At 49.2% G+C, this 12,694-nt stretch overlaps 1 protein-coding gene across 1 annotated transcript in view; it reads right to left on the bottom strand.

The window, feature by feature from the left end:
• Positions 1–7,793, bottom strand: part of THEM6 (thioesterase superfamily member 6) — a 165,032-nt gene extending 157,239 nt beyond the window's left edge. Inside the window, exon 1 of the mRNA XM_069220866.1 lies at positions 7,214–7,793. Within this exon, the coding sequence (XP_069076967.1) occupies positions 7,214–7,714 (501 nt within the window). The 5' untranslated portion in view covers positions 7,715–7,793. The remainder of the gene's footprint in view (positions 1–7,213) is intronic.
• Between the last annotated feature and the right edge of the window lie 4,901 nt (positions 7,794–12,694).

Below are 12,694 nucleotides of genomic sequence, written 5' to 3'. Positions count from 1 at the left end.
AACCAGCTTGGGGGTAGAACCAGCTATAATCCAGTTTATACGAGACATGTATTCAGGGTGCAGAGCAAGAGTGAGGTACGGCCTAAAGGGGGAGAGTACTCGCCCTTTTGGCATATTTAGAGGTGTGCGCCAGGGCTGTGTTCTCGCCCCATTCCTATTCTCGATGTATATAAACAACTTAGAAAATGTGTTGGCTACTAACTGCAACGATCTACCCCAAATAGGCAATCGCGCTGTCCCGGTCCTACTTTATGCAGATGATGCAGTTTTAATGGCCAGGACCCCGTTAGCCTTACAAAAATTATTAACAACTTGTATCACATTTATGTCACAATTGGGTCTTACTGTCAACCACTCAAAAACATTCATTATGAACTGTGGTGGGAAATGCGGCAAATCCTATAACATTACAACCGCGGAGGGGAGAGTAGAAATTGCGCGCACCTTTTCCTATCTGGGCTTAATGTTTGACAATCAGGGCTCTTGGGCCAATTGTAGGAAGACAAAAAAAGCCCAGCTTATAAAAACAACGATGGCCTTAAGGTTTTTTTCTAAAAGAATAGGGGGGATTACCCCGCCAAATATGATAAAAATTTACAAAGCAAAGTGCATCCCAGCAGTCACGTACGGGTCCGGTATCTGGGGATACACCGATTGTAATCTGGTACAGACGGTTGAAAACGACTTTTTAAGATATTTACTGATGGTTCCAAAAGGTACATCATCATACATAATTCATTCAGAACTGGGATCCCCTTTTATTACCGACTTGATAAAGATTCAACCCTTACTGTTATGGCACAAAATCTGGCCCTCGGAACATACTGAACTAAATAAGGCCATTTTGACCGACTGTATGGAATCTATATACGCAACAAGGGTGCCTTGGCTAAAATACATTATGACTTTTTTTTTTTAAACATGGGCAACAAAGCTTATTACACAAATCCAGCTCTCCTGGAAACAATCTCTAGGAAGGACCTGAGCGCTTTGGCATTAAAATATTTAGAAGATTTACGATGGGAGGCTGAATCAAAAAAGCCCACAGTCATTCACAATCATATAATCTTGTCAACGGAGGCTATCCAGCCTTACCTGATGAACGTGACAAACCCCCGCCATCGTTTTGTGCTCACCAGACTGAGACTGGATACATTCCATTGTTTAGTGACCTTCCCAACCATGAATGATTGGAGCACCACCTTGAAGGCCTGCCCTTGTGACGCAAAGGCACTACAAACCACAATCCACGTGGTTTTATTTTGCAAACTGTACGCCAAGCAAAGAAAGCGCCTAGTAGCCCCTCTCTTAAGGCTAATCAACCTCCCTCAGTGTCGTACTGCGTACGCTAGCCTCCAGGTTCTATCATCCATAGAGATGTGCGGAACCTTGGCCAATTTTCTATGCTCCGTACTAAGCACAAGAAAGCGCATGGGGGTAGTAACATAACTTGAATTATTTTAGACCTTTTATTATTGTAAATCATTAAGATTTTACCCTATTTATTGTATTTATTTATTGTATATTGTATATTAAAATGTAAAATATCGTTACTTTTATGACTTGCTGAAAGTCGAATAAAGTCTTTCTACTACTATTATTACATTTAATAAGTGATAACTCTTGTTTGGGAGTAGGTAGAAATGTCATGTTACACTCAAATTAATTGTAACTTCAACCCCTCTTTAATATTACAGTCGGGTTTTAAGTCACAGTACTAAAAATGACACTTTTAGAAAGTTGCCCCCTTCTTGTCCTAACCATTTGGGGCCTGCAGCCTATATCCTGGGTCACAGGACAAGGTGTAGTTGGCAACCGGACTTTGTATATTCCTTGCAAAGTGTCACAAAGGGGGACTGGATGTTGGCAGGATGTGTGGGGGAGGCACACTTCAATAGAGGTCGCCTCATTCACTCACACAGAAAATCACATTAGCCTTTTGTCGCCACAGAGAACTTTGGGCCTGGGCAGGGGAAGAAAGTAAATTTCAGAACCAGGTATGCAAGGAGGTCTGGAAGTTTCTCCCTCTTTAAAGCTGGCACAGGTATAAAAATAGGACCCCAAGACCCACTCTTCAGAACACTCCTAGATCTGCGGACTCTTCAAGAAGTACTGCCCAGCTGCTGAGGACTGCCCTGCTAACTGAGGACTATCTGACTGTTTGAGGACTGCTGTGATGCTGAGACCTGCCTTTCTGCTTGACCGCTGTACTACCAGTGTCTCTTCAAGGGTTAGTCGACTGGCCTCCTGTTTTGAGCTACAGAGTCCCAACAGGCTCCTGTCTGGCCACTTGATTGGAACAGACGCTGCAACTCAATGCCAGACCTTGCATAGCAGCTCCTGGTCGAAGACTTCACCTGCACAACACATCTCAACGCAGGTCTTTGCAACGCAGCGCCGGACCGGTGGCTTCATCAAACTGATGCCAGCATCATAGTTCCTGATCAGCAGCTTCAACAGCACCTTGGTCCTGTAATCTATCATGGGTGGTTTGAACTTGTGACTTTGACCCTGTCCAGCACAAAAAGATAACCATAATTGGTGCTATTTGCTTCTAGGTGCTATTTTCCCTGAAATTTCTGACACTGTATAACTCTGTTTTTACTGATTGGAGTTTTGTTGTTTTGGGTCTCAACTTGTTTATTAAGTTGTAGTGTCGTTTTCTAAATGTGCGTGTTGTGTTCTCACTTTATTACTTTTTGTGTGCTGAAAAAATACTTTACACATTGCCTCTAAGTTCAGCCTGACTGACTGCTTTTGTACCAAGCTACCAAAGGGGAAAGCACTGGTTACATTAGTGACTTTTAATGGTTCACCCTGACAAGGATCATGGTTGTTGCTGCAGTAGAAATTCACCTCCCACAACCAAAAACCCAATTTCTCACAGGCATTGACATGGAGAAACAGTAAAGAGAAAAGAGAGATGAAAGATCCATGGTAGTTGAAAGAGTGCTAGGCAGTGAAAGAGGAAAAACAGAGAAGTATGGTTTCAGATTGAAGAACTTTGGTGGAGGGAGCTAGAGAGAAACAAATAAAACAAGGAGAGCGGGTTGGGATACACTGAGGGGTGAGAAGAGAAGGTGGTGTGGTAGAGAGAGGAACAAAGAAAGGTGAGGTAGAGCAGGGAGACAGGTTCAGTGTGGTGAGAGACAACAGTACAGAGAGAATGGAAGTAGGGATACAGCATACGTGGTAGAGAAAGAGATAACAAGAAAGGATTAAGGTGCGATAAACGCAAGGAAACATGTAGAAAGCAAGGAAAAGGAAATGGAGAGGTAAGGCAACAAATGAATAGTAAGGTAAATTGAGAGGTTAGGTAGTGAGGAATGTGACAGAGAAAGAAATGAGGGAGGGAGATTTAAGATAAAGTGTAATGAGGGGAGGGTAATTTGTGAGGATGGAAAAGGGGTGAGGTTTAGAGAGAAGGAGTGAGAGAAGTTGTTGAGTGAGAGGAGACATGCAGGGAGATGAGAAGGAAGAAGAGCCCCGACGAGCAGAGAGAGAGGTGGGATAGAGGGTTATAGTTGAGGGACAAGACAGAGAGGTGGATATATGCATAGTGTGGTAGAGAGAAGTGGGGTCAGGAGAGAAAGAGAGATGAAGGTCAGAGATGGATTTACTGAGACAGAGAGTAGGTAGAGAGAGCACAGTTATAGAAATTGGAGGACTGGGCACAGGAGATGTTAATATAGGACGGGGGCAAGGTAAAGAGAGCAGATGAGGTCAAACAGGTTTGATGAAGTAAAGAGATATGAAGAAAAGAAGAGGGATGAGCCTGATAGAGAACTGTGGTCTAGAGAAGGGAGCAAATTAATGATTGCTGAGGTAACGAGAGATGAGCTACAACAAAATAGAAGTTGAAATACAGAAGTAAATTATAGAAAAGTGAAGCATAAAGAGAAGGGAATAGTAGTGAGGCACACAAGACAGACAGTGAAATATAAAATGGAGAGATCCAAGAAGTCTTGATAGTACTATTGGGCATGGTCTTTTCCAGTTCGTAGTATTGAAGACTCTCTGTAGGAAGGTGGCTTTCTTCTAGCATGGTTAACACCATTTGTCCTTGTGTGTTTACTGTTTCATTGGGAGCCTGCGAGTCAGGATCCCAGTGCTCATAGTTTGTGGCCTATATGTCAGTGTTTTACTGTGTTGTCAGTAGCTTGACTGTGTCACTGGAGTTCTGCTAACCAGAACTCCAGTGCTTATGCTCTCTCTGTTTACCAAATTTGTCACTATAGTTTAGTGACTCCATCTTCCAATTCACATTGGCACACTGGATCCCCCTTATAAGTCCCTAGTATATGGTGCCTAGGTACCCAGGGCATTGAGGTTCCATGAGAGCCTTATGGGCTGCAGCATTTCTTTTGCCACCCATAAGGAGCTCACACAAACACTCCTTCAGGACTGCCACTGCAGCCTGCGTGAAATAGTCCACACACTATTTCACAGCTACTTTCACTGCACGAGGTAACTTATGTCACCTATATGTCTAACCTTCAGTTACTGAAGACTAGGTGCAAAGTTACTGTGTGTGAGGGCACCCTTGCACTAGCAAAGGTGCCCCTACGTTGTCCAGGACCAATTTCCCAGACTTCGTGTGTGCTGGGACACCATTATAAGCATGCACTACAGATATGTCAATACATATATGTAGCTTCATAATGGTAACTCCGAATATGGCCATGTGAGGTGTGTCTAAGATTGCAAAATTGATCCCCCAATCCAAATCTGGTATTGGGGGGGCAATTCCATGCACCCAGCTCTCTGAGGTTTCCACTGCAGCTGCTGCCACCTCACAGACAGGTTTCTGTCCTCCTGGAGATTGAGCAGCTCAATCCCAGGAAGGCAGAACAATGCATTTCCTTTAGGAGAGGGGTGTTACACCCTCTCCCATTGGAAATAGGTGTTACAGGCATGGGTGGGTGTCCTCCCAGAGCCTCTGAAATGCTTTGAAGGGCACAAACGGTGCCCTCCTTGCATAATTCAGTCTACACCAGTTCAGGGACCCCAGACCCTGCTCTGGTGCGAAACTGGACAAAGAGGAGTGACCACTCCCCTGTCCATCACCACCCCAGGTGTGGTGCCCAGAGCTCCTCCAGACTGGCCCTGACGTTAGCCATCTTGGATTCCAAGGTGTGGGGACCCTCAGGGAGCATCTGAGTGGCCAGTACCAGCAGGTGACGTCAGAGACCCCTCTTGATAGGTGCATACCTGGGTAGGTAGCCAATCCCTCTATCAGGGTTATTTAGGGTCTCTCCTCTGGGTGTTTCCTCAGATTCGGTTTGCAAGACTCCACCAGGACTCCTATGCATCCTCTGCTTCAGATTCTGACCGTCGGATCAACCGCAGACTGCTCCAGGAACCGCTGTAACTGCAACAAAGTATCCAGAAAGGCTACTGTGACCCTGCAACTTCAGCTCCAGCCAGCAACTGCAACAGTTTCCAGATTGCGCACACTCCGAGGACTGCCTGACTTCATTCTGCACCAGAAGGACCGAAGGAATCTTCCGTGGAGTGATGGAATCACTTCCCTGCTTCAGCAGGCACCTCTCTGCAACGACAACCGGTACTCTGGGACTCCTCTCCTGTCGACGAGCCTGATCCCTGGAACACAGGTAGTGGACCGAAGTGATCCTGACTGTCCAAAGGTCCAGCTGTCCAAAATTGGGGGATGTAAGAGCTTGCCTCCCCGTGCACCACGTCTTCTGCAGCTCCTTCGGCTTCTGTGCACTTCTTCCAAAAGCTCTTTGTGTACAGCGTAGCTCAGGTCTGGAGCACTCTATCCGGCGACGCTTAGCTCCCTGAGTTGTTCTCCGGCGGCGTGGGATCCCTCTGTGTAGTGCTGCGACGACCGCAATTTGCAACTCCTTTGTCCCCGTTCCTGGGATGCCTGGGGGCGTTGCCTGGTCTTCTGAGGGCTCTCTGAAATACTGAGAGTCCCCGCTGTCTCCTCAGTCCAAATAGAGACCCCCAGGTCCCTCCTGGGCCCGGGCAGCGCCTCTTTGGCACAAAACACATTTTTGTGTGAACCAAGGCTTGTTGGCAGAATCCAGCGACAAAAACAGCCTGCATCCAACGACTCAACGGGGGACATCTCTTGTACCAAGCAGGAACCCGCAGCTGTCTTCTTTGGTGCATTTCTGTACTTTTCTTCTAACCGGACAATCCACTTTTGCTCATTCATCCAGGTTGACAGGGGCTCCTGTTCTTCCTGGACTCTTCATTGAGTTCTGGTCTTGGTATCCTCTCTCCACAGGTCTTCAGGTCCAGGAATCCATCATTGGTTTCTGGCAGTCTTGCTTGGTTCTTGCATAATCCTTTACCACAAATTCTAGTGTGTTCTGAGGATAATTGCTGTACTTTACTCCTATTTTCCTGGGCTCTGGGGTGGGGTATTTTACTTACCTTTGGTGTTTTCTCACACTCCCAGAGCCCTTCTACACACTACACTTGCCTAGGGGGGAAATCTGACATTCGCATTCCGCTATTTTAGTATATGGTTTGTGTTGCCCCTAGGCCCAATTTTTCACTGTTTGCACTTTTCTATGCATGTTTAGTTTCCTGATTTTGGTTACTAGTGTATGTATTGTGTATAATACGTACCTCCAGTAGGAGTATTACCTATAAAATATTTTTGGCCTTGTGTCACTAAAATAAAGTACCTTTATTTTTGGTAACACTGAGTATTGTCTTTCTTGTGTATCTGTACTGTGTGACTATAGTGGTATTGCAAGAGCTTTTGCATGTCTCCTAGTTCAGCCTTGGCTGCTCTGCTACAGCTAACCCTAGACAGCCTAACCTGCTAGATAGACACTGCCTACATTTCACTAAGGTGGATCACTGGACATGGTATAAGAAGTAGGTACCTCTGGTACCCACTACAAACCAGGCCAGCTTCTCACACACTTATTTCAGATTCAATGCCATAACCCCCGGTTCTCTGGCGGAATGTCTTCCGCTTAGTGATAACACGTAGCTCTAATCCACTTTCGACATCCCAGCAAGGTCAGAGTGCAAAGTTCAGTTTAGTTAAGGGACAACAAGCAGTAACAGATTAAGTGCAAAAGAATAAATAGGTCATGCCTCGTAATTGTTATGGACTTCGCGGCCCCGCTGTGCAGAAGAGGTCCTTGGCCTCGTGTGTTCGCCCCCTGCAAATATCCCCTACAGTTCTTGATACCACTTTAAGAAGGAAGCCGTACTCCATTCTTACCTTGCGCTTGCATAAGTGCTGCACTATCTTCTCCGGAGAGCTGCCCAGAATGTGCTGGCGGCTGAGGACTACGGCGCACACACGGCCGTCCTTGGGACTCACGAAGCGCTGCTCCACGAAGAAGGCGCGCTCGTCCCAGCAGAGCAGGCGCGTGCGGACCTCGAAGGGTTCGAACAGGCGCAAGGAGCGGCGGAAGCGCGCGACGTTCGAGCCCATGACCAAGCCGGCTCCCAGCGCGCGCAGCGCCGCGAAGATCCCGCAGCGCGTGAAGTGCGAGAAGCGCGCGAAGTCCGCCTCGCGCAGGTATCGGCTGTTGTTCATGTGCAGCAGGAAGTCTAGGTCCGTGGGCATCACCAGACCCTGTACTGTCTGCTCCTCCAGCAGGTCCCGGACCACAGGCTGACGCCGGGCTCTGAGCACAGAAAACGTGGTCCGCAGCCAGTACCAGCAGTCCAGCAGGCAGAATAAGAGGGCCAAGCAGAAGCCCAGAATCAACCACATGGTGCGTTCTCCACAGTCGCTTCCCGGCTGCCGCTCGAAATATCTTATGACAGCTGATTGTCACTTTGCCTTACTGAAAAAAAGAAGCACAACTTGCTATAGAAAGAACCTGAATACAAATACAGCCCTCAGAAGCAGGAGGGCGTGTTTATCTTCCCCAATGAACGGTGTGTCATAGAAGTGCCGGAAAAGAAAATAAATATTCAGTACACTACAAAAGAAGGCGGGAGGGCATTCAGCAGAAGAGTCTCCGCCATGGGAAGCTGTTCAATGACAGTCTGTGTATTTAGATATCGTCTTCCAATTAACACAAGCTGTCTGGCTGCCAAAGCTCTATTCTGGTTTACCCTTGGTTGGCTTTATTATCAGTCTTATTTGCTTGATTCTTGTTCTATAGCTTGCCCTACTTTTTTAGAGTTTGCCCTGTACTGTAAGGGTTCACTCCGGCGTACGCTGGAGAGTTAATAAAGAGCGCCTGGACATGTTTTCTTTTTAGTCACCGGCGGCATCTAATGCTAATCAGGCTCCGTGTGTTTCCTTGCCTCACATGCTGCTCAGTAGCCCTTGTGCGTGTGCTACTTTTGCCATCCTCCCCCATTTTGTGTTTATCATGGGCTAATCTATGATGCACGATCGTGGAGTGGCTTATCTGTGAATCTCCCAGTGGGTCTAGAGCTAGATGGTATGCCCTGTGACGTAAAACAAGAGTGAATAAAGGGGCTGAAGAGGTTATCCTCGTGGCCAGTGTAGTGTTGGGGGCCCTAGGCCCTCATGCTACTAAAAGAAGTCACGCAGACACAGTGGCATGGTTAGTAGAACTGGCCATGGGCACGTGCGCCAACCCTTTTTATTGGCAGGGTCACCTGAACGGTGACGCCTGTATTGGGTGGGTGTGGGGTGTAGCTAGAAGGCCAGCCCTCATCCGAGTGGCTGGCAAAACACTAGAACGTGTCCAGCAGGACACTACATTCCTCCAAAACTTTGAAGAACGAAACAAAGTCCAACCTGCAAAAGAAAACAAAGTAACAAAAAACACCACCATCAGTCTCTCGGCCTCGAGAAGGCAGGCCGCAGGATTGCAGTGGACAAGTGCAGCTGGGAGCACACAGACATTTCCGCACGAGTCCATGATTTAACCAGGTACAGCTGGGCACGAACACTGTGTGGAAGAAGTCCAGACTCTGACGGTCAGATGGTTAAGTGTCCACTGATGCACTGTGGTTCAGTCCTGTGGGCACTCGTGGCGAGGCTGGTGGTGTTTACAGTTCAATTTGTTCGAATTGGGCGTATCATTCGAATTGGGTGTGTCAGTCGAATTGGGCGCGTCATTCGAATTGGGTGCATCAAGAGCATTCGTGGAATCCGCTGTGAATACTCTTGTTGAGACATCCTGGCTTGATGAAGTCTAATCCCTCGAAGACGGATGACATCTGTGATGGTGTGAAGTCCTCCTCTGAAACCTTTGTACATCCTGACACTTTGTTGACAGAGCTGCTTCCAGACCACCTCTCGTTTGTGGATTCTTCACTCTCGAACTTCCTTGAGGCCTTTTCAATGGGTTTGCCACGGGACTAGCGTGGACTGTGCTGGGCTGCATGTGTGCCATCTCCGGGCCACTGCAGGCTCTCCAACAGAAGCCACGGTCAAGTCATATGTGCAAACGCAAGGGTGGATGTTTTGCCGTCAGTGCGCTTGCCAACATGGACCAGGTGTAGTTGGGCTCTCAGATGGTCTCAGGGAAATTGTCTCATGTTGCCATGAGGACGTCTAGTTGGTGTTGTGTTAATTCACTGAAGACAGTCTTGGTGTGCTGTGACCTGTTGGAGTCTCCATTGCACAGCCTTGCTGTTTCCTTGACTTCATCGGTGGGGCAATGTCAAGTCCTCTCTCGCGCTTGGGAGGTCCCTTGCCTGGGTTGCCACAGGACTGCTTGTGGTCTGCGCAGGGGCTGCTTGTGTGCCACATCAGGGCAGCTGCAAGACCTCCTAGGAGCCACTGCCTAGTCACTTGTGCCATCACAGGGGTAGATGGATCTAGGTCACAACTTGCTCTTGCCACCAAGAGCAGGATACAGGCAGGGTGAGCAGGTGATCATTGGTTGACTGGTTCTTCATAGCATCAAAGCAACGATGTAGGACTCCAGTCTGGTTGTTTAACTGCTCCGTTGATGGATACCGTGATGCACATGGCAATGAGGGTGCTTGCCATTCGGAGACCTGGACGACAAGTGATGTTGCTGGAGTGAGGGTGATTGGAGGGACTTCGCCATAGCTAGTGCAGTATTTCTTTTCCTCATGTGCAGATGCTAGCTGTGATGCCATCTGCTTTAAGCAGCCGGTGACAGGTGGCTTGGACGGTCACACTGTGAAGCATGGGGCAAATACGTGGTTTGCGCATGGCGTATTACATATGGTACTCCCGCTGAGCTGTCTCCAGTGACGTCACCGCACCCCGGTGGCAGTCTTGTCTGTGTGTGCACTCTTCCTTTGTGGCAGGAGTCCTCCATCTCTCCACACTGTTGATCTTCCGTTCTTATTCTTCTATGGTCGTCAGGTGTTGCAGTGTGACAAGTGATGTCACACAATCTCCTTTCTTCCTTCTTCATAGCGTGGTGCTGTGCCACGCTTTCTTCTCCTTTGTTGTGGCGTCTGGCCACCTGTCTTCCTTTTGTGTGGACCTTTCGAAAGTCCTGTCCTGTGCAAGGACTAGGGGCTCTTCCCCATGTTGCAGTGGTGGCATCATGCCACTCAGGGTGTGCTACTCTCCTCTTGTCTCTTGTGAGTTGCTGCTGACTCCGTCTTGAGGCAGTGTGGGGAGGACACTCCTTGGTTAGTCTCTGGCCTGTTGCAGGGCAGTGACGGCGGGACACTTTCTTTCCTGCCTCCTCTTCACTGGAGGGCGCAGTGCTTGCGCCTTAAGGCAGTGCCTTCTCGGCACTGGGTCCTGCTTGAACCTGGGTGTGCTTTGCAGGGGTTGGTCGCTTCTCTCGACCTGCTGTGTGATGGGCCAACGGTGGCCATCTTGTGTTGCAGAAAGGCCGGCTGGCACGGCCTCTTGTCCTGTGCGTTACGTCACGCTCTCGGGTGCTCTCTCCATCTTCGCGGGCGTTGCCCGTGTCGTCACGTTTTGATGGCGCAGCTCTCTGCACACCTGTGACATAGTTTCTTTTTTTTCCTGGCATGTCCCTGTCTGTCCTACAGTGATGTCCATCACTGCTGGGGCATGTGGCATTCTTTCAGCGGTGGTGGCGGACAGCTGCCAGGGGTAGCGCAGGCCATGCGCGCTCTCTTTGTGCCTCACGGAGCACTTATGTCCATTCCTCATCGCTGCAGCTTGGCTGGGACAGCTGCGGTCCTCTCCTTCCCTGTGCAGTGGCGCACGTGTCGTATCCATCTTCTGCGCCGTTTACATCTTCTGTGCCGTTTTCCTCTGTGGGCGTGCTGCTGGTCTGACACAATCACTCTCTGGGGTGTTGCTGTAGACTTTCTTTCAACAAAGCTTGTTTTTCAACTTTAAAATAGAAATAGGGTGCAGTACCTACTTTGGCCACTGGATGCCACTAGTGCACTTCTTTCCCAACTTGAAAGACAGTCTTTCCTCCTACCGGCCTTGTTTGTTTTGAAGCAGACGCCGGTGAAGCCATGCTGAAGAGCCATGCTGCGGGAAGAGTTCTTCAGGCTGGTGGGGGCTTTTGCTGGTGTCCAGAGCTGCAGGTAAGTGCCTTTTTCTTACTTCTACAGTTTTCTTTATTCTTTTCTTCTTTTTTTTTTTCAGGCAAAAGGCAGCCTCGTTGGAAGAGTCTAGCAGGTTGCAGGTCGGGAGGGCTCTGGGCACTTTAAATTTGTATTTTTTTTCCTTTGCTGGTGCAATGGTAGCACCGCTCGATTGATTCACTTGCAGAGGGGGTGGCCCTGGGCATTTTGTTGTACTCTGGTGCGTGGCTGCACCACTCGCACTTTCCTCCACTTCTGGGGCTGGGGCAGCCATTCCGGACCCTGCGAGCTGGTCTGCAGCATTTCTAGGTTCAGGGGGGGCGTCCCCAGGCACTAATCCGGACTCCATTTTAGTGCGAGGCAGCACCTCTGCACCTCACACGATGGCCGCAGCATGCCTTCTCTTGCGCTGCGGGCTGTGTGTGCCTTCCAAGGCCATTCCTGGAATATTGCTAAGGGGGCAGGGGACATATCAGCACCACCGGTGCTTCTCTCCCTCGCGCCCACAGCAGTCCTTTCTTAGCGCTGCAGGCCGCCATGCTCTTTACTGTTCCTCGTGGTCAGAGGCAGGCACACTGCACAATGCTCCGTGAAGGGGGGCGGCACTGGGCACTTCTCTTTAGTTTTTGGCGCAGTTCAGAACTTCTGCGCACGGCCACACCAGCATTTCGGGGCCGGCCGTCCCCGGCTATTGTTTTATGGGTTTTTCGGTTCTTCACAAGCTGCAGGTCGTGCGTTTGCCAGAAGCATTTTCCAAAGGGGGGCGGCCTTGGGCATTACCACATTTATTTTTTCTGTGGTGTGTAGCAGCACCATTTTCTACCTCGATGTGGAGGGTACCCTCGGGCTCACCTGATTCTCGGTGGAGTGCCGGACGGCGCTCCCGTTTCTCTCATCTTTTCAGGGTTCACGGCAGGCACCAGTCTCTCCACCGGGTTACTGTCCTGTTCCCTCTATGAGAGAAATAGTAGTCTGCGGCCACATGGGGTTGCTGTACACACCTTTGTCGCCAATGTAGTGTTGGGGCCCTAGGCCCTCATGCTACTAAAAGAAGTCACGCAGACACAGTTGTATGGTCGGTAGAACTGGTCCTGGGCACGTGCGCCCGGCCCTTTTTATTGGCAGGGTCACCTGACCGGTGACGCCTGTGTTGGGTGGGTGTGGGGTGTAGATAGAAGGCCAGCCCTCAGCCGAGTGGCAGGCAAAACACTAGAACGTGTCTAGCAGGACACTACAGCCAGTATCTCACCATACGTGTCAGAGTGGT

The sequence above is a fragment of the Pleurodeles waltl genome, chromosome 2_2, assembly GCF_031143425.1.
Source record: "Pleurodeles waltl isolate 20211129_DDA chromosome 2_2, aPleWal1.hap1.20221129, whole genome shotgun sequence".
NCBI lineage: Eukaryota > Metazoa > Chordata > Amphibia > Caudata > Salamandridae > Pleurodeles > Pleurodeles waltl.
Note: the sequence above shows the minus strand (reverse complement) of the source record. Positions and strands in the feature narration are given on the sequence as shown.